Below are 23,956 nucleotides of genomic sequence, written 5' to 3' on the forward strand. Positions count from 1 at the left end.
TGGCCCCTCTTTTTCTATTTTTTAAATGCAAACTATTTGTATCTCAGAATTTAAAGGGTTTATAGACCATATATAGGTGGCTCTTGCTTCTTTTATTCATCCTGATCCATCTCTGCCTTTTCATTGGAGTGTTCAGTTCATCCATATTTATGTAGATTTTATATGATTTGATTTGTACCTGTCACTTATTGTGCTTTGTGTATATATTTTAAGTATATTATTTTAATTCCTTCTTTATCTGTTGCATTATTTATAATAGTTGATATAGAGAAACACTACATGTCTTCAGCTTACCTACTTCAGGCAGCTTTGATCTAACACGACTCCATTTCCCCCTCTCTTTTGTGCCGTTATCATATGTATTACTGTTTGTGTGTATCAGCCTAACAATATAGATTATATAACTTATATAATTGTCTAATTATATAAAGTGTAATGTATGATTTATATTTTAATAGGAATTAAGAGGAAAACTCTAGTTTTTTTTTTTTTTTTTTTTTTTTTTTTTTTTTTTTTTTCTTTTTCTCCGGTACCGGGAACTGAACTCACGACCTTGCACTTGCCAGGCAGGCGCTTTGCCGCTGAGCTAAATCCCCAGCCCCCAAACTCTAGTTTTATGTACTCCATATTTACCATTTTCATTGCTTTTCATTCCTTCCTATGGCTTTGAGTTTCTATACTCCATCCTTTTGGTTCAGCCTAAAGGACTTGTAGCATTTCTTATAGGGAAAATCTTAACAGTAATGGAATGTCATTATTGGTCCCTCTCTAGTTGTTGTAAAATAAACAACACAAAACTTGTGTGCTTTACTAAGTATATTTAGTACATTCATATTGTGTAACCATCATCATTGTCCATCTCAAGAACTCTGTTTTCAAGAAGTGAAGCTCCATACCTATTAATAATTCCTTGTTTCCTCCCACCCATTAGCTACCTTCGTTCTGCCTCTCTGACTGGTCTGAGTATAGTACTTCATGTAAAAGGAATCAGGCATTTATTTGTTTGTGCCTTGCTTATTTCACGTAGCATAATATCCCCAAGGTTATCCATGTTGTAACATGTCACAATTTCTTTTTAACATGGAATAATAGTTCATTGTGTGCAAATGCCACATCTTCCTTATTGCTTTATCCAGAAATGAGCATTTGGATTGCTTCTGGTTTTTGTGGTCTTTTTGTTTTGTTTTATTTTTTGCATGTATACCTTGCTATGAAATTGGTGGATCATGTATTAGATCTGTACCATTTTACTTTCCTACCAACAGTGCCCATAGGTTTCAGTTTCTCTACATCTTTGCTAACACTTATTTTCTGATTTTATTTTGTTTTAATAGTAGCTGTTCTCATGGGTATAAGGTGGTATCTTGTATAGTTTCATTTTGTATTTCCTTAATGATTAGTGATGTTGACCATCATTTTGTTTGTGCTTATTGGCCATTTCTAAAATCCTGTATGTTTCATTACATGTGCTTAGTGGCTTTCTAATGTCCTCTGTATATGTGGTTCCTTTTGAAAGGCATAGTCTTCATTGTCTGGTTTCTAAAAGGAGAACCCAATAGAAAAGTGAAGAAGAAAACCTCCAGCAGTTTAGTCTCCTGGAAGTCATATTAGCCACCGGAGGAAGGGCAACAACAGTATTCTCACCCTCTTTGTCTGAACTTCCCCAATTAGAAGTAGTAGTCAGTGATCCCAGTATTTGGAAGGCAGGGTTCTTTTTGACACTTTGGCTTCTGTAGCTATGTTCAGGCTGCTCTAGGAACAGGTGAGTAGCTGTCTACCACAGAGCTAAATGAAGAGTGAAGTATGAGTACCTGCTCCTGTCCTAAGAGCTAAAAGTAACCAAAATTAATCTTAATTTACTGCCCCAAGTCTTCCCACAGCCTGTACGACACAAGCCTATGAACTCCAAAGTTCAAAAACAGCTTCTGCCAGTGTAATTGTTGTCTAGATAGGGAACAGATTTCTGGTGCTTTTTACTCTACTGTCTTCCCAGAATTTTCCCCTGCCTTCATTGTTGGAGGATACTGTCACAAAGATGAAGTTAGGGTTAATACTTTTTTTCTTCCAACACTTTGAACATGTCATTCTTCTGCCTCTGTCTAGGATTGTTTTTTTTTTTTTTCCCCGAAAATAAGTCAGCTATTAATCACATTTTTCCTTGTGTATATATTCTCTTTCTCCTTTTAAAATTTTCTCTGTGTCAACATTTTTACTACAGTGTGCCTAGCTCTCATTCTCTGTGTTTATTATACTTGGTGGTTTCTTGGGTTTTATGAGCCTATAGTAATATTTACTGTGAAATTTGGGAAGTTATAATTGTTTCTTTAAATGGTCTTTGTTCTCTTTCTCCATAGTGCCTTATTTTGGGTTTTTATCTGTGTTCTTTGAATTGGATAATTTCTGTTAACCAGTTCCATGTTCACTGGTTCTGTTATCTCAAATTTGTTTCTATGTGTGGTGAATTTTTCATTTCATTGTGTTTTTTAGCTCCAAAGTTTGTTTGGGATCTTAATTTCACACATGTATGTAAAAACATATACTCTATTTAATTATTGAAATTCACTTTTATATTACATTTGCCTTCAATTTTCTGAACATGGTGTTCTTTAATTTTTTGTGTGTGTTTATAACAGTTGATTGAAGTCTTTATCCTCTAAACCTAACGTCTGGGTCCACTCACAGGTAGTTCGTGTTGACTTTTTCCCTATCCTTATTTTCACTGCTCCAAATATGAGTCATGCTTTTCTATTTCTTTGCATGTCTTACAATTTTTAGTTGAAGCTGGACATTTTATGTAGTAAATCTGGATTCAATTTCACTTTTCCTAAGATATGTTGTTTTCTTTTAGTAATTTACCTGGACTCACATTGCATATTCTGTCACTCCTAGTGGTCAGTATCCATTGATGTGTCTGCACAGTTACTTTTATTTACTTTTATATTGTAACTTGATTTCTAAAGATCACCCCTATATCTATATAGATTTTATGGCAGCCAAAGATTTGGGCAGACTTTATGTTCAAACACTTGGACCCATAAAACTTCCACAGTGTAGTTTGACCAGTTTGTGAGGTGATGAATGCACTCAAAATTACAATTTCTCTCCTTTTACTCTTCCCTGATTTTCTAGTCTTCTCTGTGCATATATATATATATATATATATATATATATATATATATATATATATATATATATATATAGCTTCTCAGTCATCAGAGATGAATAGAGACCTTATCTAATATTTTTTTCAAATGTCCATCTTATTTCCAGGTTTATCACATTGATTTCTGACTAGTCTGCTATTCTCCCATTTATTCATGCGTTTTTTGTTTTTAGCTGTCACAGCTGTTGTTTTCATTCTCCCCACTTCCAACTCTGCATCAAGTCCTCCTCCTTGGGGAACAAAGCAGCTGATTTTCTTGTCCAGTCTAACACTGATTAAACTACCATTTTTGTCAACCAAGCTGAGTGGTGAGGTTATGCTTTGGGAGCAGCCCCAAGCAAGACCACAATTCTCAATTCTCAATTTATTTGTTCTCAATTTATTTGTCTGCAGTTGATTGGCTGCAGGTGTTCTGAAATGGTTATCTGTTTCCTCTTTCACCTCCTACCTCAGTGGGAATTGCTGAACCTCATACCCCTGTAACCAGAAATGTCTCTTACATTATAGTCTTCTTTAAAATTTTTCTTTGATAAAAGGTTTCATTTCAACTAGCTTTGGAGGGAAAATGTTTTGTTTTTATTAATTTAATAAATTGCACTTAATGGCCTGTAGCTGAGAATGCAGAAAATAAACTTATCATAATATAACAGTTTGCTTTGGGGAAACTAATTAGCTTTGTTTAAAAACTTCTCAATATCATTACAGCTTCATTTTTAAATTTTTTTTTTATTGAAGTGACCACTTCTTGGTTCCAAAACTTGCCCCTCCATTTTTCTTTGCTTTCACTCTTAAACCTAATTTCTCATATTTCAGTTTAATAGTTCTTCCAGAATACCTTGTCAATAATAAAAGAGGTATAATGAATGTCTTCTGGGTACTATACACAAGGCATGATGTTTTTGTGTTTTTTGTTTGTAATTTAATCATCACAATTTTATAAAGGTACATTAACTGGTTAAGATGTGAAGATCAAAAAGGTTTATTAGTCTCTTAATTACACAGAGATGGGTTTTGAATGCAAGCATGCTAGTTAGTATTAATTGCTAATTTGAGTAGATTAAGAGGTGGCTGGATCATGACAGTGCTTTATTGATCAGTGAGTTAATCCATTGATGTTCATAGTTGAATGTGCTGATAGGAGGTAGGCCATGTTGGGGAAGGTGGGTCACTGGAGATATGCTATTGGACAGTGTATCTTTCCAGGGTGCTCTTACTCTATCTGTGCTCTTGCTTTCCTGCTGCCATAAAATGAGCAGCTTTGTAATACAGGCCAGTCAAGAGTGAGAAACAGTTACAGCAGGTTAAACAAGGCAAGTTTTATAGAAAGAAATATCATCTCTGGTAAAGAATAACATAGAAGGAATCCATATTGGTATCCTATGCCTGAGGGAGAATGAAATCAAAGTTAGGAGGTGTAAAGAACTCCAAAGATAGGATGGAGCTCAGCCTACTGACAGTAGAGAAGTTCAGTGGTTTGGCCAGTATGGAAATGATTTGGAGCTATGACACACAAGATAACAGACCACACTCTGGAGTCTAGCTAGGCAAGTGAGGGAGAGGGAACTGGTAACCTGTGGCATGCAGTGGGAATATGAGTCAGTGGCAGCAGAACACTTTAAGAGTTTGCATGGGAGTTCTGGATACAAGGCCAAATCTACAGAAAGGCATTACTACATCATACCAGTGCAGTCACATGGCTATGTTCTGGGTCTATGACTGGCGTCAGCTTCACCAAATGCCCTTACATTTGCTATGGCAAATCCCCAACCTACACCTGCCATGATAGGAGAGCCCCTTCTGCAGTTTTCCTCCAGTATTCTCTACCAAGAAGGCATAGGAGAAATACTTAAAGGAGTCCCTGTTTGTTTATCACAAATCTTGAATTATCCTTTCAGAGCTGAGAGGCAATAAAACAACTGATAGACAAATATAAAGGATAAAATAATCATTTGCAAGGTTTCCCTGCAATATTAATCTTTTCCAGCTCCAGTCTGCTTAGATAGCCCATCCTCTCTACTCTAAAGTTCTTTCTAAATTGAACTTTTTTTTTCTCATTTGCTCTCTTAATGTTCTTTTAGTTTATCTACTTTAGCCTGCTGTGCCCTTTTCCTTTGGATTCCATTGTACTTTCTTACCCATCTCACCCTCTAAGGACACATTTTATTGTCCCCACTTAGAATTAGGCCTCTGAATATTTTCTTCCCTTTTGCGTTTCCCTAATACCCATTTTAAAAATTGTATTTTGGTCCATTTGTTTCTTTCATTTCTATTTACATGATTTTGGGAGTACCACTTGATTCCAGTTCCCTTCTCCAGTCTTTTTGATGATCATATATCAAAGGAATAATCTCATATCCATCCAGGGAAATTTTCTTTTTAAGGCAACCCTGCTGATGGGTGGTGGGTGGATGGATGGACGGACGGACGGACAGACAGATAGGTAGATAAGAGAAAAGCAAAGCCTGGCAGTGCAGCTCAGTGCAAAGGTTCAGTCCATAGTACCAGGAAAAAAAAAAATCCATATTTTAATATACTTTCTTCCCTATTTGCATTTAGTACTATAAACTAGAAAAGTTTCTTTTCCTTCTCTCTCCATTCATTCCATCCCTTTCCACGCTTATTTCCCCCACAGTTTTGGATATCACCTATAGTTTGCTGTAAATGTATTAGTAGAGACCCATTTTAAAGTAAAGAACCCCTGGAAATTTAACTGTTTAGAAAACCTAAATTTGAACGTATTTATCAGGACAAAAAGATAAAAGACAAAACGTGTAGAGATTTATCAACTTTTTAAACTTTGATTTATTGTAAATAGTCTCTCTAGTTCAGAGTAATTGAATTTTACTTATATATAAGGCATTCTGGAAAATACTTTAGAAATGTAAATTTTATGGTATTTGAAATTTTCTAATTGAAGTTTTTTAAAAAAGGATTCTCAGAACTATATGAAGATATCTATAATCATATTCAAATTAAACATATTAAGGTGTTCAGTCTAAGCAAACCAGTGACATAAAAATGTAGATTTACTGAATAAAGTTTGCTTTCATCATTTTAAGGTGGAAATTGGAAAGTGCAGTTTGTTCCTTTTAAAGTGCTTCTTCCTACTGGAAACTTCACAACTCAAAAAAGTCTTGTTCTTAAAATGTCAGCTGCTCAGTTTATAAATGCTGCATGTATTATGGTAGTTAGATATGGATATCTGAGTAACTTCAATGCTTTTTAAAAAATAACCTTGTCTTTTTATAGCAAAATTTTGCTATGTAACCTTTTTTTTTTTTTATATCAGCAGGAGCTTTGCAAACATGTTTATTTAAAACTTGGTTATTTATCTTTCAGGTTAAATCTGTAAAAACAGGATCTGTTTTTTGGACAATGTGTTGCTGTTTATCATATTTCTATATGGTAAGATTTCATATTTGAAATCCTGTGGGTTCTAACAAGCTAGCATAATTCCCTTTCTCATTCTTATCAATGAGGACTCGTATTCTACTTCCTTTTTTCTGAAGCCTTTAGGGTCTTTATTTTTAACTGGTGTGTTCTTTCATTACTACCATCTTCCTTCTTTTACCCCTACCTCCAGATCTTATATATAAACTTCAGTTTTGGTGGAGAGGGCTAATACGTATTCCCTTGAAAACATTATAGATGTTGAATAAAACACATTTTTCCAGATGTTAATTTTTAAATATTTTAACTTTTTATTGACATTTAGACTTTTTAAAATTATTCCTAGCTTTATATTTTCAACTGCACTGGTAAGAAAGATGTTTTCCAAATAATATTGCAAAATATAATGTAACATAAACTTTTCTGTTAAATATTGAGTGTTGGAACCATGTTTAGATAAACTTTTATTTAACACTTGGATAATTACAAATATTGTACAAAAATTAGTGTTATATTAGGATTCATTAAATAACTTCCAAATGGTGAAATAATTTGAGTTCTACTCAGTCTGGTGCGTTGGTCTACAGCAGAAAAATGAGAAAACTTAGATATCTTGGTTAGAAAGACATCCTAAAGTGAAGATTGGCTTATAGAAAGAATGTTCTTCAAGGCTTACCTTGTTTTCATTCCTTAACATACATGGAAGAAAAAAAGAAAAAGAAAAAACTTAAGATAAATCTGTATGGGTCAGAAATGAAAAAATAAAGCCCTGTATTGAAAGATCATAGGTAAGATTAACAAGTACTTTTCAAAACATCAGATTCTGTTTCAGACTGCTTTTATCTTCTTTGCTGATATGTAGGTAGACCAGATAAAGCAGTATATTGATGTTATGCTCCATTTTCAAAATTCTAGTGATTCTCTAGAGTCATTATCTAAACAATGGCCACATACTCTGTATCTTCCAACTACCCTGTATGATTTTTTAAAAACAGATTTCTTAAGTTTGAGGTTCAATTTTTTTCCTTTTTTTGCCTGTCATTTTTATCCCGTGGCCTATATAATAATCTTGTGCTGAAAATTAATGATTATTTTGCTAATATTTTAAATACAGACTAAATGTGTGCATCCAAGTGATCAGTGACCCTACTAAAATGGTTAAATCCTGGGTATGTCTTGTGCAATCATACTCATTAGTAGAAAATTTATTCTCTTTGGAGATTAAACTTAAAATTGGGAAATAACAAGGAACTGTGAGTCAGTCAATTTGTGTATCATACAGAAAGAACTTTCAAGTGTTTATTAATTTAATGGCAACACTATTTTGTTGAAAAAACATGTGACTAAAGCAGTAAGCAGATACGCATTATAAACTGATGGCAGTTCCCTATAAGGGACTCTGAAATACTTTAGATAATGACAGCATCATTACATTATACATATATTCTCCCGAGGTATTGGTATCAATGACTCTTTAAAGCTCTTAGTTATTAGAGTACATCTAAACTTTTTCATCTTGATAACAGCTTGCTGCCTATTGCATATACTAGAATATTAATACTTTTCTGTTGAGAATGAACATTCTGTTAAGAATATTTAGTAATTTAGACCAGAACATCTTCAGTATTCTCAGTTAAGTAGTATGTATTGTATAGACCAAACATTACAATCAAATCTTCCTTTATAATTCATTTGTAGGAAAAACATTTTAAGAAAGTATATTCCAGTCCTCCAAATATTCTTTTTAGTTGAATTGTTGATGAGTGCTAACATTCATTGTTTCTCAGTGAACTTTCTTACAATAAATTTCTCAAATATAGGTAAATAAAAGTTGATTTTGTAAATAAATTTAAAATTTTATGGTTTGTGGTCTAGAATTTAGCCTCCATGACTGTTTACTGCCAGTTCGCAAATATAATGTTCTCAGCTTTTCTGTTAAATCTAATTTAATTCAAATCAAGAATAATAAGGAGAAATAAGTTATATAAACCTATATTCAAATACGCCTCAAAATTGCTAAAAATCCTAGTGTTTTATAATGGCTTATATATGTAGGTGGTCATGACACATGTAATGTACCTATTTTGAAAGGTACAAAATATTAATAAGTAAAAATAATTTATCATCGTATTTCTTTGCTCCTAGGTCTCTGCTTGGGGCGGGTATGTGTTTATCATCAACCTTATTCCACTGCATGTGTTTGTGCTGTTGCTGATGCAGAGATACAGCAAGAGAGTCTACATAGGTGAGTCATTGGATTTTTGAAATCTTACAGCTAAGACTCATGTACATTCTTCTATTAAACACACCTTTCTGGTTTTGGTCATTATTACCCAAAAAAGGTAAAAATAATTGTATGTTCATTTTGCTTTTTATATTAATTTTAGTAGAGCATTTTCATATAAGTGCTTTGTTATCAGCTAACTTGAGTTTTTGTTTCCTTTTGGTAGGATTAATCTGGGTTTAGTATTTGTCAGCCTATTTTGTCTTAATTTGGGGACATGGGCATTTTTATCGTGCAAATTCTTTATGTTTTTCATATCATACTCATTCAATTTTCTCACTGTAAGAGATTGACACCATCAAAATCAATAGTTTAATAAACACTTGAAGGTTCTTTCTGTGTGATACACAAATAGACTGACTGACTCTCCCTTGTTTCTACAAAAGGTTTTCTATTTGTAGTATAGACTTTTTAAGTCTTTTGACTAAGATGCTTGGTAATAGATGAAGTCTTACCTTAGAGCTTCTTTTCCGTGATAGAACTTGTATGGGTTCAATGAATCATCGTGATTGAGATCTGAAACCATTGTCTTAATAAAATATTATAGTTCTATTATAATAATATTGGAAAATAGTAACAAAGATAAAACTTACATTTTTAAATACATTCACATTTTGAGATACAGTAACTTGGGAATTCATCAAAAAATTGACAGTAGTGTTAGCATATGGCCTAGAGTTGCACTCTTAGGTATTTAATCAAGAATAGAGAAAATAGGCATTGTAGTACATACCTGTGTTCTCAGCACATGGGAGGCTAAAACAAGAGGATCACATGTTTGAGGCCGTCCTGGACTACATAGTGAAACCCTGTCTCAAAAAACAAAATATACATCACACAAAACTTCTACATGATACATTATTATTCATAACAGCCAAAAAGTGAAAACAAATGTCTGTCAGCTGATAAATGGGTAAATAAAATGTAAGTATATCCATACATTGAAATACTGTGCTGCCATAGGAATGAAGTGCTGATACTTGCTACAGTGTGAACCTTGTAACCGTTATGCTGAGTTAACCAATCACAAAAGGCTACCTAACTGAATCTATAGATAGAAAGTAAGTTAGCGGTGGTTGAGAGGTGCTTGAGGAAGGGGAAAATGGTAGAGAAGTGTTTGGTAATGGAAATAAGGTTTCTTCAGAGGGTAAAGAGATGTTATGAAATTAGTGGTGATGGCCATACAACCTTGTGAATATACTAGAAGCCACTAAATGGTAGATTTTTAGAAGGTGTATTATATAGTATATAAATTATATCAAAAGTAAATATAAACGGAGACAAAAATCCTTTTTTGAAAAACAAATTCTTAAGTGTATAATCTTTATAATGTCTTTGAGGATATGTACTGTTACTGTATTCATTTTACAGGTAGGGTACAAGAGACATGCTCATTTGCTAAAAATCATGGAGCTAAGATCTGAACTTACATATTTTGGCTTCAAAGCCCATGATGCTAAAAACCACTATAACTGTATGCCTTTTTATGTAAATAAACAACCTGTCAAAATATATCAATCTGTGATATTTCTGTAGCTGAAAAACCTACATAGTCATTAGGGTCGAGGAAGAAGAATGATAGACAGAATTGTAACCGTCAGATTTCTGTTTTGGAAAAACATAAGAAAAAAATTATTTAAATGGTTGTGGAGGATAAACCAAGAGATTTTTTGCTTGTTTAATTAAAAAACAAACTCAAGGTCATAGAAATTTTAATAGGGGAAAGATTGAAAGGTATATACTGTTGTGAAGTGCCCCTGAATCAAGAGGAGGAGCCAAAATAGATGTCAGAAGTAGTCAGGTAAATACATTCTTAAAGAGGTTGAATGGGAGTATTTAAAACACCAGCAGTGTATAAATCCCTTTGAACATTAGTTCCTAGATAAACTGGGCAAAAGGATGAAAAGTGAGGAAAAAGACTTTTTATTTGGTGAGAAGGATTTCTGTAGTTACTGTAGAAGAACATACAATTAATACTAGTTTGGTTGGCTCTTGAGACTATTTCTTGTTTTCACAGCAAAGAAAAATAAAATGATTTGAGGATATATATGTGTGTAAAATTAGATTGGTAAATGTCTTGGGTAATTCTGATAGTGGTAAAATTCTCACTCTCACCTGCTTATTTCTTTTATCTCTTATTCTACCCATTTAAGTAGGAGTTTTTCTGCCTTCATATAATTTACATTTAATTGGAAGGAAAGTGGTGGTATAGAACAAGCATTTCTCTTCTTTTATCCAGACTTTTATCAGGATTTTAAGTTTGATTCCTCCTATCTTGTGATGGTCCTAAAAAATTATGAAAAAAAAAAACTATAAAGTGTGTATAAGGTTGTCCTTTGTTTTTTTTTTTTTTTGGTTTTTCTCCGGTACCGGGAACCGAACTCACGACTTTGCACTTGCCAGGCAGGCGCTTTGCCGCTGAGCTAAATCCCCAGCCCCCAAGGTTGTCCTTTGATGTTAGCATATAATGGCCTATGTCTACTGTACCTATCCCTACATAAAAATAGATAGGTAAAGATTGGTAAATGGAAAACTCAGTCTAGTTTTATTCTAAGTACCAAATTAAATTTATTTTGAATGAATTATGTGAAATAATTATGAATAATTATTTCCCCTTTCATTAAGGTTTTATTTGTTTATTTGCATATTCCTTAGAATCACAGCTAGAGAAAACTGTGTTCACATGTAAAAGAATGTCCATGGGAAAGTAATGTGGATTATGTTGGCATGACCAGAGAACAGCGCGAGTTGGGGAAGGGGTAGAAGAAAAGCTGAGATGGGGGAGGTTTTTTACTTTTGAGAAGAAAAATCATAGACTTTTGTGAAGATATATTTGCACTCCCAACATCTCTTAGTCCTCTTCTCATCTGCCAACAATCTATCTCCCTGTTTCCTCCTATTGTCTATCTTTGGTTTTTGCTCTCTACTTATACTTTTTTCATATAAAAGAAACCATGTGATTTTTAATAATTGTATGCTTGTGTTGTCTGTTTGGCTTAACATTGTGTATTCAAGGTACATCCATTTTTCTACAAATCACTCAAATCTATCCTTTATTATGTATAAATACCACATTTTAAAGAAAATCATTTTTTGATGGACATATGGGCTGCATGAAAGATTTGGCTATTAAAAATTGTACTGCTATAAATATGGTTATGCATGTATCACTATAATATGTCTTTAACTCTTTCATTGAGAGGAAAAAAGCTTCTTATAGGAACAGAAGAGGGCCCAGAAAGTGGGTTGCCTTGAAGTCTTTAACTCTTTCAGAAGATACCTAGAAGGGGAAATAGTTGAGTCAGATGGAATTTCCAGTTACAGTTTTTTTGAGGAAGCTATGTAGAGGATGTTAATGCAAGGTCCAAGGTGTAGCCTCACTCTTCTGTATGTGGATGGACAGTTTTCCCAGTACCATTAGTTAAAGAGGCTATCTTTCCTCTAGCATGTTTTTAGCCCCTTTGTCAAAGATCAGACAGGTGAATATGTTGGGGTTGTTTCTTCATCTTTTATTCTAGTTCATTGTGTCTGTTTTGTGCCAGTACTATGCTGTTTTGTCACTATAGCTTTGTAATATAACTTTAAATCTGGTATTGTCATGTCTCCTGCTTTTCTCTTGTTACACAGGATTGCTTTTGGTATTTTGAGACTCTTCTGGTTCCATATAAATTTTAAGATTGTTTTTTCTAGTTATGTGAGGAGTTGTTGGTGTTTTGATTGCGATTACATTAAATCTGTATATCAGTTGGGGGAATATGGCCATTTTGACACTGTTGGTTCTACCTATACAGGAACAGGGCATCTTTCCATTTCCTGATGTCCTTTTTGATCTCCTTTTTTTGGAGTACAGTACTGTAGTTTTTATTATAGGTCTTTCACTTCCTCAGGTTAATTCCTAACTATTTATTTAATTTTTCTTAGCTGTTATTGTGAATGGTATCGTTTTCCTAATTTCTTCTTTAGTGGAAGAACTCTCAGTTCTTATTTTGTATTTATAGAAAGACTCTTTTGTAGATATTGCAGACTGCTGATGGGACATGAGATTATTTGACCTTTCTAATAAGATATCACACTTTATTTATAAGGAAATTTATTAAAGATATGAGAACAAGTTAGTGTGAAAATGTGGAATTGGCTTAAATGTTCAATAGAGAAATGATTGCTTAAATTACAGTGTAGAATATTGTGAAGACATTAAATTTAATCTGAGTGATGATACAGGAAAATGTTAATGAAAAGCAGACAGGAAGAATCACCGATGATGATTTTGCACTTTCCTTTATTTCCAGATTATCTACAGTAACTATATATAATGAATGAAACTTAGTTTTTAGTTTGTAGAATACGAATTTTACCTCTCATAGTTCAGGCTGCGTTTCAGATGTCACTGAAGCAGCTTATTTATGATACTATCTAGGTTTTTCTATACTGAAGTGAGCAAGATTACTGGTTGTTTTTCTTATTATACTTCAAATGCATTTTCATTTGGATAATTTTCTAGAACCATTATTAAAAGGAAAGTTTTATACACACACTGCTTACATTAGTTTTTGAGTAATTATGGAAATTTATATCTTGTAAATAGAGGAAAGATAATTATTCTGTTGAGGAAATTTAAAATGAAGCTACAATGGTTAAAAGTCAAATTTATTCTTGGCAGCTGTAAATAGAACATGTAAAATATTAGATTAATTTATGAAACACAGGCTTAAAAAGATTAAATATCAAAATTCTAGACTTTCTAAGAGCTGGAAGCTCTAGATTTTGTGTGATTGTACCATACTATTTTTGAGGAAATTAAAGCAGATCCATTCATCAAACATTTATAAAGTGTTTTATAGATTCTAAAGTTAGTACGTGCTAAACATTATGATGCAAAGTGAATAAAAGAGGACCTAACCCTAAGGCACTTACACAGTGTAATCAGTTTTATAGCATGTGATCAAAATGGAGATGGAGGGAAGTTTATGACAGTACCTCAAAAAAAAAAAGTTTGAGGGAGCCTTATTATGCTTTTCAACTAAGCATGTCCCAAAAAGTTTTGTAGATAAATCTTGATCTTGAGAGAAAAATAAATACACAGGGTAAGAGTGTACTTCAGAACCATACTACCAGGATGCAATTCCTGATCACCTCTTACTGTATAATTTTGGACAGGTTACTTAAGTCTTTGTGTCTGATATCCCCATAAATCAAATTGAGCTAACAGTTCTTCACAGTGTATTAAGGATAAATGACTGTATGTAGGAAAATTCCTTGTAACAGGAATTTTAAAAGTACTATACTATATAAATTGTTGCTTCTATTGTTAATATTGAAGTTAACAAAGCAATAGCCAAAAGAGAAGAAAGAGTTCCAAACTCTGGGAGAGATACAGTCTGAGTATATCAAACACCAATGTGAGTCTAACAATTATTACTGTGTGTGTGTGGGGGGGAAATATTCACTACAATTACTTATTTAGGTGCTAAGCTTTGAAACCAGTGGCTCATTCATTGTAAGCTTGGCTCTGCCACTGATCTCAACAACTAAAACATTTCTGTTTATAACTGTTATATTTAAGATAATAAATGTACATAATTGAAAAGATCAAATATTACTGCAACTTTTATAGTGAAATTATCAGCTCCTTTTCAGTTTTTCTTGAGGGCTCATTACCTAAATTGTACCTTCTGGTTTTTAGTATATGTGCTGCTGAAGCAAGTACTATCTTCTGGTTTTTAATAATGATACATTTGGATTCTTTAATTTTTTAAAATTTTAATGTCATCTGTTGTTATCCCTAACATTTAAAGATTTAGCTACCATTTTACTTCTTAAATAAATAGATCCATAATACACTTTCCTATCTCTTGTATTTATGTTATAGTTTTACAGTGTTTAGAAAATAAAATTTGGCATCTTTTGAAAGTGAAAATACTACCAAATCTTAATTTTAAAAACATACAGGCTTACATTTTTTTGTTTTAGTTATGTTTCTTGATATCCTAAATAAAAACAGGAAGGATTTTTTTTAAGTTGAAAATAACTCCCATATGTTCACATAATGTATAACAAGAAAAATAGACTTTATGTCATTGGGTCTCTATTATCTGTACCAATTCTTACCAGCATGGCCCTTTCCAGAGTCTTAAGAAGTCTATTCTGGAAAGACGGATAGGAACGCGTGAAATAACAAAGACTTGCAGCAACATACTGAGGTAGAGATGTAGACTATTTTATTAACTATAAGAGAAGCAGCATTACTTGTAATCTAACCTGTATAGCTTCACCAGGGTCCTTTTAAATTATGTAATTGAAATTCCAGTATGAAAATCACCATTAAATATGGGATGAAATAGGTTTATTTTCCTCTGAGAGCTGCAAACCAGTTAAGAATTTATAGAAGAGCATGAAAATTATTTCTTTACCATAGATTTTTAAATTTACTGGTAACATGTAACAGTGTTAAATGTTAAATACCAAAGTAATATTTTGCCTTTTATTGTGTAGTTGTAGGTAGTAGGACATCTTAAAAGCCTACTAATTAGTAACTTTTTAATTTTAAAATAATACAGAATATGGTAAGCATATGTCCATGTATGAGAATAATTTGTTTGGCAGATGACGTGCTGTGATGTATATGTCTAGTGATTCTCACAACTTCCTTAAAGCAAATTTTATCTTACATAACAAATGTTTGTCTTGATGGTCCTGGGATATGTAAGAAATGTAGTGAAATTCATTTTTTAATGATTTTAAAATTATATTTAATAAAGCTAAATTTACCTTAAATATTTGGGCTAATACTGTGTTTATAATTGGACTCAGTATGCATCATTTGACAGTTCTGATCTAAATTATTGAAAGCAGTAAAAGGCTGTATTTTGGATTTGTGGCAAGTAAAATATTACCAAAATGAGATAACATATCTTATAGATTAAATATATTATTTGTAAGTATTGAATATCTATATAACCTTAAAACAATTTTCCATACTACCTAGGATGTATAATTTATTAATAATATTGTTTTAAGTTAATTATTTTATGTACTTTTTAAATTGTACATATGTAAACTAAGAGCAAAAGGGACCACGTATGAATTTTGTCCTAGGTTTTCATTTAAAGTTAGAAATTTTGCAGTGTTGGTTATATGAGTTTCCCAAATGAGTGTTGTAATAGGCTACTAGGGGAAGGGATAGAGGGTTTTCCATAGATTGGTTTATGGTAAACTGTTTTATCAGTGGATAGTTTAAAGGTTATATTGAGGGGCAAAATTTACCTGGTATGTACACTCTCAATGGGAAGATCTATTCCTTCTGCAGCCTATGCTGTTAACTCAGACTCACTGAGTTGACGGATTTGTCTTTCAGTATCATCGTGTGTTAAAACTCAAGATATTCAGAGCAAGGGTCTTATCTGTGATTTAGTAGCAATCATTCCCTCAATCAAAACTAAGTTTTTCAAAAAAAAAAAAAAATAAGTTTTTCAATAGAAATAAAGGCTTTTTCTACAAACTAAACAATAAATCATTTGGTACTTTTATCTAGAAGAACAGACTTGAGATTACCTTTAAGGGTCTGGCGTTCTTATAGAAAACTTCGTGTTTTATAGACCAGAGGATTAACTTTTGTGTAGAGGTTAATAGACTTGGAGTGATAGTAGTTAATATATGTACAAGCCTACTCAATAGTGGTAATTAAGAAAAAGATGTGTTAAGAAGGCTCCAATTTTTTTTAGTAGTAACATTTGTAACTTCATATAGTATAAATCCTTTGAATCTGTTTTGCTCTGTTTATGAAATAAATTTGCTAATCATAGTAGTTGCAACGGAGCTCTAGAAGTTACTGAGGAGCATTATCTAATACGGTTAATTTAGGTAACAGTTGTATATATTTCATGAGTTCATCATATAATCTTCAAACACAAACATAGTATATTTATAGTTGCAGAGTACTTTGATAGTAATCTCACCATTGTTAGAATTAAATGAATTACTTTCACATAATAGAATTAGGTTTAAAATTCAGGTGTATTCTAGAATTTTCATTTTTCTCATTTTTATCCTTCATTTCATTGTAGAAATCAATACATTTGGAATTTTAAAATGCTATGATTAGTTTTTGCTCCCGTTATTTGAATAAGCTATTTCATGCTTTTCTAAATCAGGAGTTTTGTAAAATATCATTTCCAGTAATTTATTCACTATCCTACATAGTTTACCAGAGTAGTGCACTTGGAAAGCAAAAAAATTTTTTATTATTTTCTCTGTTGGTCAAGAAGAAGCTTGTGTATGTTTGTGTGTTATTATGTTTAAAAATTTCAACAGTCTCTTTAATTATACTAGCTTTTTGTTTGTTTTCTGTTTTTGAGACAGGGTCTTGCTGTGTAGTCCAGGGTGGCCTTGAAGTTACTATGTAGCCCAGGCTGGCCTCAAACTCATGGCAATCCTCCTGCCTCAGCCTCCTAAGTGCTGGTATTACAGGTGTGTGCCACCATAACTAGCTAATCGTATTGTTAGTAATGAAGCAAATTCAAAATTTTCAGGTATATATGTTCCTTTTTAAAAATACTAATTTGGTTGGCAGAGAGGTTGAATAGCAAAGAAATATTTTGTTAGCCATTTCCATTAAATATCAACCAGGATGTAAAATCAGACGTGCTAGTGTATTTTGAGGTTAATGGACTTTAAGAGTGAAAAAAAAAAATGTTTAGGCCAGTAGTGACAGACCTATGGTACCCGTGCCGTGATGGGCTGTTGGTATCACTGAAAGCTTTGAAAGGTTTGCTATCACAGCTCTCTTTAGAGAGAAGAAGATTGCTATTTGTCCCAGATCAAAGAGATTTTTCCTTGGTTAAAGATACACGGAATATATATGTGTGCACTTATATATTACGTATTTGTGTATGTCTTTCTAATGGTAAGTCTTCCTGGAATTTTTCTAATAGTTGGAAGCATGATCCGTAGTAGTGAATGCCAATAAATATGCTTCCACAGGATGGCAGTGTGGTAGCATTTTTATGATGTAATAATGATTTATAATATTATTGGTGTTGTACATTTTCTTAGGGCTCAACCCTACTTGAATATTCTTGTTTAAAAGGCAAGAAAAGTAGGTTAACATGGATGAGTATAAAGTTGCAATAGATGGGGTGGTATTTTGGTCAGGGTTCCTAAAGAGTTCATAGGAAGGAGAATTGATAAGAGGGTGATTGTTATGTTATTAAATTGTTGAGGCCTTCTGAAAGCTGTAGTATAGACTTTATCTATTACCTCTTACCTTTTCCATGTCATGTTAAGAAGAGAGGAGATCTCTCGTCTCTTTGTTTTTATAAAGCCTTTCCCCCAACTAGTCTAACACACTTGCTTCATTGTATTATGGTTGAGTATGCTTCTAATTTGACCATCTTATTTAACTCTTAGAGGCTAGGTAGGATTAATCCTTTTTTTTTTTTTTTTCTGATACCGGGAATCGAACTCACAACCTTGCGCTTGCCAGGCAGGCGCTGTGCCACTGAGCTAAATCCCCAGCCCCTAGGTAGGATTAATCTTGATTGAATTTTTTGTTATTACAGTGTCCTGTTCATAATAGATGTAAAGTTAATATTTGAATGAATGTGAATAAAGATACAGTTTTTAAACACATTTTTAGATGTGGTGGTACAAAATCTGGAGAAATGCATATGTTTTTATTTGCAGCAGAGATTGTATTTATTCTTAAGAATTTAATTCACTTCTATCTACTCAGGTAAATCCAGTTTCTTGTTTCTGCATTTTAAAATGAAGATTCCTAAGTGGCATTTAAATTGAGATATTGAGATATATATGTTATTTTATAAATTCAAGAAGAAAAGTGCTATTATTAAGCAAGATAAATTTGTGATATTTGAGACCAGCTGCCTGGCAAGCAACCCTAAGTACTTTTTAATAGAAATGTGTACCTGTGCATTGGAAGGTACTCTGAGATAGGAGGTACATTCCCCTAGGTAAATATCTCAGAATTAGTGATCCAGAGGTGACCTTGGTCCAGTTCTCATAGAAGAAAATGCTTATCGTTGACTTATTGCAGACATCCAAATTTATTTCTTTGGCACATGTAGGTAGGTATAAATGAAGCTAATTGGGATAGAGAAAGTTCCTACGTCTTAGTCTGCTCATTTTTAGTATGTCTAGAAATGAACTTGAAGTCAGTGCCTAAGAGGGATATTCATCTATAGTTACCAAGCAGGTAATTGCTGGCATTTTTACAATGTTAAACAAAGAATGGTCCCATTTGAAGAGAAAGAAAACATAAATGTGACTGCAAATGTGTGCTTGTGTCCACATTATACTTTGTAGTGGTTAATTCTGGAGAATATAATTACAGGGAAATAAATAAGGTAAGATCTTTACTTTTTTTTCGTAGTGAAAAGCAAACCAGTAATCCATAGAAGCAGATTCAGAGAGAAAAACTGAAACCAATTGTGCTGGGTGGGTATGAGGTTTCTTTTAGGGAAATGAAAATACTTGGGAATTAGGGAGAGGTGATGTTTGCTGGTACAACATAATTAATGTACTAAATGACCCTAAACGCTCTCTGTAAAATGGCTCTGTTATGTGACTTGCATCTCAGGTTATTTTTTAAGAGATTTTTTTTTTTTTTTTCATTTAGTTCGTGTCATTTATTTTATTCAGTCCAATTCTGTGATGTTGCAACATTCCATGGTCATTTGTATTTATGAGGAAGAGAAATCCAGCATTAGGTGTTGATTGTAATGTTTGCATATAAGTGGACTTCAGTATAAATACATGATGATACCAGGTTTGCTCAGGCTTAGATTTTTTATTTGTGATTTTGTATGCTCAGTATTTGTCTAGGGTTGAGTTTTCTGTTCCAGATTTTTTAAAGGCCTATTGATCATAGAATCTTAGGTTATTATTTGGAAGGATGTGGTACTCAAACTGAAATGCAATAAAAGTCAAGTAAATAAGAATTTCTATGTCATATTTGAATTGGCATCTAATTTGGTTGGTGTGTCTTCTAATATCACAAATTTCTGTTATAAATTAGTCTTTTTTTAAAACTCTGACAAAAGGAGAATCACAGAGGCAAAACCAGAAATGAAAAGTGGGAGGGCAAGGTCATTGTGTGATATCAAACAACAATATAAACCACAAATACTCAGTTTTCTAAATACAGAATGAGAATTCGACTATACCTGTCAGTCTGTTTTTGATAGTTCATTTGCAAAAGAATACTGATTATGTGTATAAAATAGTGATATGTGGATGCAAAACAAATGTTTTACACAAATTTTAATTCCCTCCCCAATTTCCAATGCATTATGATTCGGGTAAGCTAAGAATCCTATAGTGTATGTACTGTGCACCAAGGGCACAGTTTTCCTTTATTAGACTCTGAATTCAATAACTGGTCTATTTCATTGGCTTGATTTTCTCTGTACTTAATTCTTTAATCATAGAAAACTTGGTAAACATACAATTTGAGGGGTTTTTTTGAAGCATTATGTAAAGAGGTATTAGTATTTTTTAAAATGAGAATATTTATAATTTAAAATGTGGCTAATCACGTTCATCGAATTGGTTACATCAGGATTCTATAAATTCAGTTAGAACTTTGCCAAAAGCAAGTAAATTTATGTATGCATTATATTTTGATTATTTACTGGAAGTAGTAAATTCTCCTTGTTTCCTATTTTGCCTTTATAGCATATAGCACTTTCTACATTGTGGGTTTAATATTATCCATGCAGATACCTTTTGTGGGATTTCAGCCAATCAGAACAAGTGAACACATGGCAGCTGCAGGTATGAGTAATAATATTTATTATTTCTTCTGTAGAATATATAGATACATAATTGGCCAGCCTTCCAAAGGAATAGCAGTATTTATTTATTTGTAGTTTTCATTGTCAAAGTGAAATGAGTCCTGAATTTCTTATAACACTTATAAGTACTCAGTTCAGGCTAAATATCCCTCATCTGAAATGCTTGGGATCAAAAGTGCTTCAGATTTCAAAGCTTCTCAGGTTTTAGAATACTTGCATAGACCACCAGTTGAGCATCTCTAATCCAAGAATCCAGAATGCTCCCAAACTAACTTTTGAGTATCAAATTAGTGCTCAGAAAGTTTCAGATTTTGGATATTAGATTTTTGAATTAGGGATACCAGCTTGTGTGCAGGATATAACTTTCTGAGTGACATCCCATGCTGTTTATGATCAGTGATGCTTGAAGTTTCCCTGTCCTTCCCAAAAAAGTTGATGTATTACCAATTACATGGCACTTCTAAATCTATAAAAAACTTAACTTACATTCTCAAGTTGGTAGTGTCAGTTTACCAATTAGTAGTCTAAGATACAGAAAAATACAGTTTTCAGTACACAATAATGTATAGCACTGTCAAACATAGTCACCTGTTTTGTACAGATAGTTATTACATTTCCTAAAATCTAAATGTTTGATATTATTTAACCATTTCTAAATGTAATTCTTTAAGGTTAAATTTCTTTTGAAATATCAATATGCCAAAGGAGTTAGGGCTTTCATGTCTTCCTTGTTTAAAATTTTACATCTAAATTTTATATAATGCACATTTTTTTATATAATGCACATTTTTACAGTTAAATATTACTAACTACTACTACTTTTGTTCATCTTAGTACTCGCCTTTATATTTATGAATGTAAGGTTCATGGTGAAAAATTTACATGAAAAACACAGATTTTATATGACAGGGCTCTTCACAAATGCAAGTAGGGAAACTATTTTTAAGCTTACGTTTGATGCAGAGAAGTATATGATTAGAGAAAAGGAAATTTATGTGTACTGGTAATAAACTGGACAGTTTAACAAGTTCTGTTTGTTCTCATTCTTTTTAGCATAGTATGTTGTGTCTTTTTGCCTCTGGGTATAAGGAAGACTCCTTTGGAATGAGGATCTTAGGACCTGCTTAGTAAAATTTGAGAGAATTTTTTTATTACCTGCTTTAGGGTAGAACAAAAGGAGAAGATCAGACAGACCTTTCTGTTTTTGCTGTTTTTTCAAACAAGTTTTAGTATTTTGGGATAGCTTGTCTTGCAACTCAGCATTGAATTATAATGTTGTTTAAGTGTGTAATTGAGATTATATTCTTACTATCAATGGTAAACAGTAACTGTGTATCAAGATTCTCCTGACTGAAATCATTTGTTCCCTTTGACAAATCTTGTTTATTTCTTAATAATGTGTTACCTTCCCCACCTAGAAAACATGCTCCTAAAATAGAATGGAAAAGAAAGAATGTAGTGTTTTAAATAGGCTTCAGTCATTCAAATAGATTTTTCCTGCGTACTACATCTACGGAGAGAGTGAATATTTTAGAAAAAAATTATAGTAGGATTTCTTTGGATGTATTAATTGGTTGGTTAACTGTCATTTGACAAAAGGGGAAAAAGTTGGCTAGATGAAATAACGTCTTTGATGTGAATAGTACTGGATATTCCAAGAAGCTCAAATGAAATTTTTAAATGGTACTCATAAAGTGCTTTGTCGCTCATTTATATAACCTTTTTTTTTTTTTAATCAGGTGTTTTCGCGTTGCTACAAGCTTATGCTTTCTTGCAGTATCTGAGAGACCGATTAACAAAACAAGAATTCCAGACTCTTTTTTTTTTGGGTGTATCACTAGCTGCAGGTGCTGTGTTCCTTAGTGTCATCTATTTGACTTACACAGGTAGGAGCCATCACCTGTAAAATATATGTATCTTATCTCTAGATTATTCAGAAAGGTAATCCTTTCACATATTTTTACAAATGTCATTTATCCTAGAAGATCAAATACTGTTTGAATTATATACTAATAGTACTAAAACAATAAGCTTTAACATATGAGTAGCATTACTACAAATTGTGATTTTTTTTTTTTTTTTTTTTTTTTTTTAAACAGCTTAATTTCGTTGCTTCAGGTTCTGATAAATTCACAAGCATCCTTTTGCCGGAAGAATAGGTCCAAACTAAGAAACTTTCGAGCTTCTAGTGATAAATCTACTGCGTGTTCACCCACATTCTTTCTCCCATCAGTTTTTAAACAGTTACCCAAATGAATTTCAGTTTGCTTCTTGATTATAAATTATTCTTTTACTTCAATCCTTAGAAACAAGTCAGATTTTTTCTGAAGGTTTCTGTGAAATTAGTGTATCAACTTTCCCTCGTAAACTCATGAAGGCCGGCGTTATAGCTCACTGGCACAGTGTGTGCCTGGCAAGCACAAGGTCCTGAGTTTGATTTCTGGTACCAAAAAAAAAAACCTCATAAAGGACTGACAGGAGTAAAATCATAAGTTTTCGAAACCACCTTTGTAACTTATCTGATGGGATTTGGAACGTTGTATTAGATTATGTAGACATACTCTCTTTAAAATGGTGTTTAGTGTCTTAGTCTTCTTCTACTAGTTACCAGGATACTTAAAAGAGGGTTGGAAAACTTCCTATAGTTTTATCTAGCTACTTGTGTTAATTTTTTATAGAAACAGATTCTCCATAAATTACTGTTTTTATGTGACCACTACTCTTTTTTATCTGACTGCCAACTGTGAAATACGTTAGCATCCATGAAAGAAAACTAAAATTCCTTGAACATAATCTATAATTAACAATAAAGTAATTTAAAATTTACAAAATAATTAAAAGATAATTTCCTCTATTTTTTCTTCCAAGGTTATATTGCACCATGGAGTGGCAGATTTTATTCATTATGGGACACTGGGTAAGTGCACATGTGTTATTTTAGCCTCATAAAATACCTCTTTGTTTCTTTTATGGCATGTCAGTATTTCAGTCAGTATTTGAGCATCATTAAGTATGTAGAATATCCTAGTTCGATAAATACTGAATTCCTTGTATTTTACCTTTGTTAGTAGTACCTGTTTTGAGTGAACCTTTAGAATGAAACATGAGTGTTATATTTCTGTTCTGCCTGGTCAACTCCTTATTTTAGTTTTGTATGTTAAAACATTTTAATAACATTTGTGCAATTTAAAGATTAAGGGTTTTGTTTGTTTTATTAATATATATAAAAGATTCACCTTTAATATTTAATTTTTAATGTTTTAAGACTAAGTGCTATTATAAGTCCACATGCCGTAGATAAGAAGAAAA

The 23,956-nt window shown here is 32.5% G+C and overlaps 1 protein-coding gene across 1 annotated transcript in view; it reads left to right on the forward strand.

Annotated features, from left to right (window-relative positions):
* Nucleotides 1-23,956, forward strand: part of Stt3b (STT3B, subunit of the oligosaccharyltransferase complex (catalytic)) — a gene marked incomplete in the record, with an annotated part of 84,251 nt that overhangs the window by 43,328 nt on the left and 16,967 nt on the right. Inside the window, 5 exon segments of the mRNA XM_013515678.1 lie at nucleotides 6,503-6,568; nucleotides 8,699-8,798; nucleotides 20,529-20,627; nucleotides 22,387-22,533; nucleotides 23,516-23,564. Coding sequence (XP_013371132.1) covers nucleotides 6,503-6,568; nucleotides 8,699-8,798; nucleotides 20,529-20,627; nucleotides 22,387-22,533; nucleotides 23,516-23,564 — 461 coding nt within the window.

This window comes from Chinchilla lanigera, unplaced genomic scaffold (genome assembly GCF_000276665.1).
Source record: "Chinchilla lanigera isolate Chin_1 unplaced genomic scaffold, ChiLan1.0 scaffold00029, whole genome shotgun sequence".
NCBI classification, from domain to species: domain Eukaryota; kingdom Metazoa; phylum Chordata; class Mammalia; order Rodentia; family Chinchillidae; genus Chinchilla; species Chinchilla lanigera.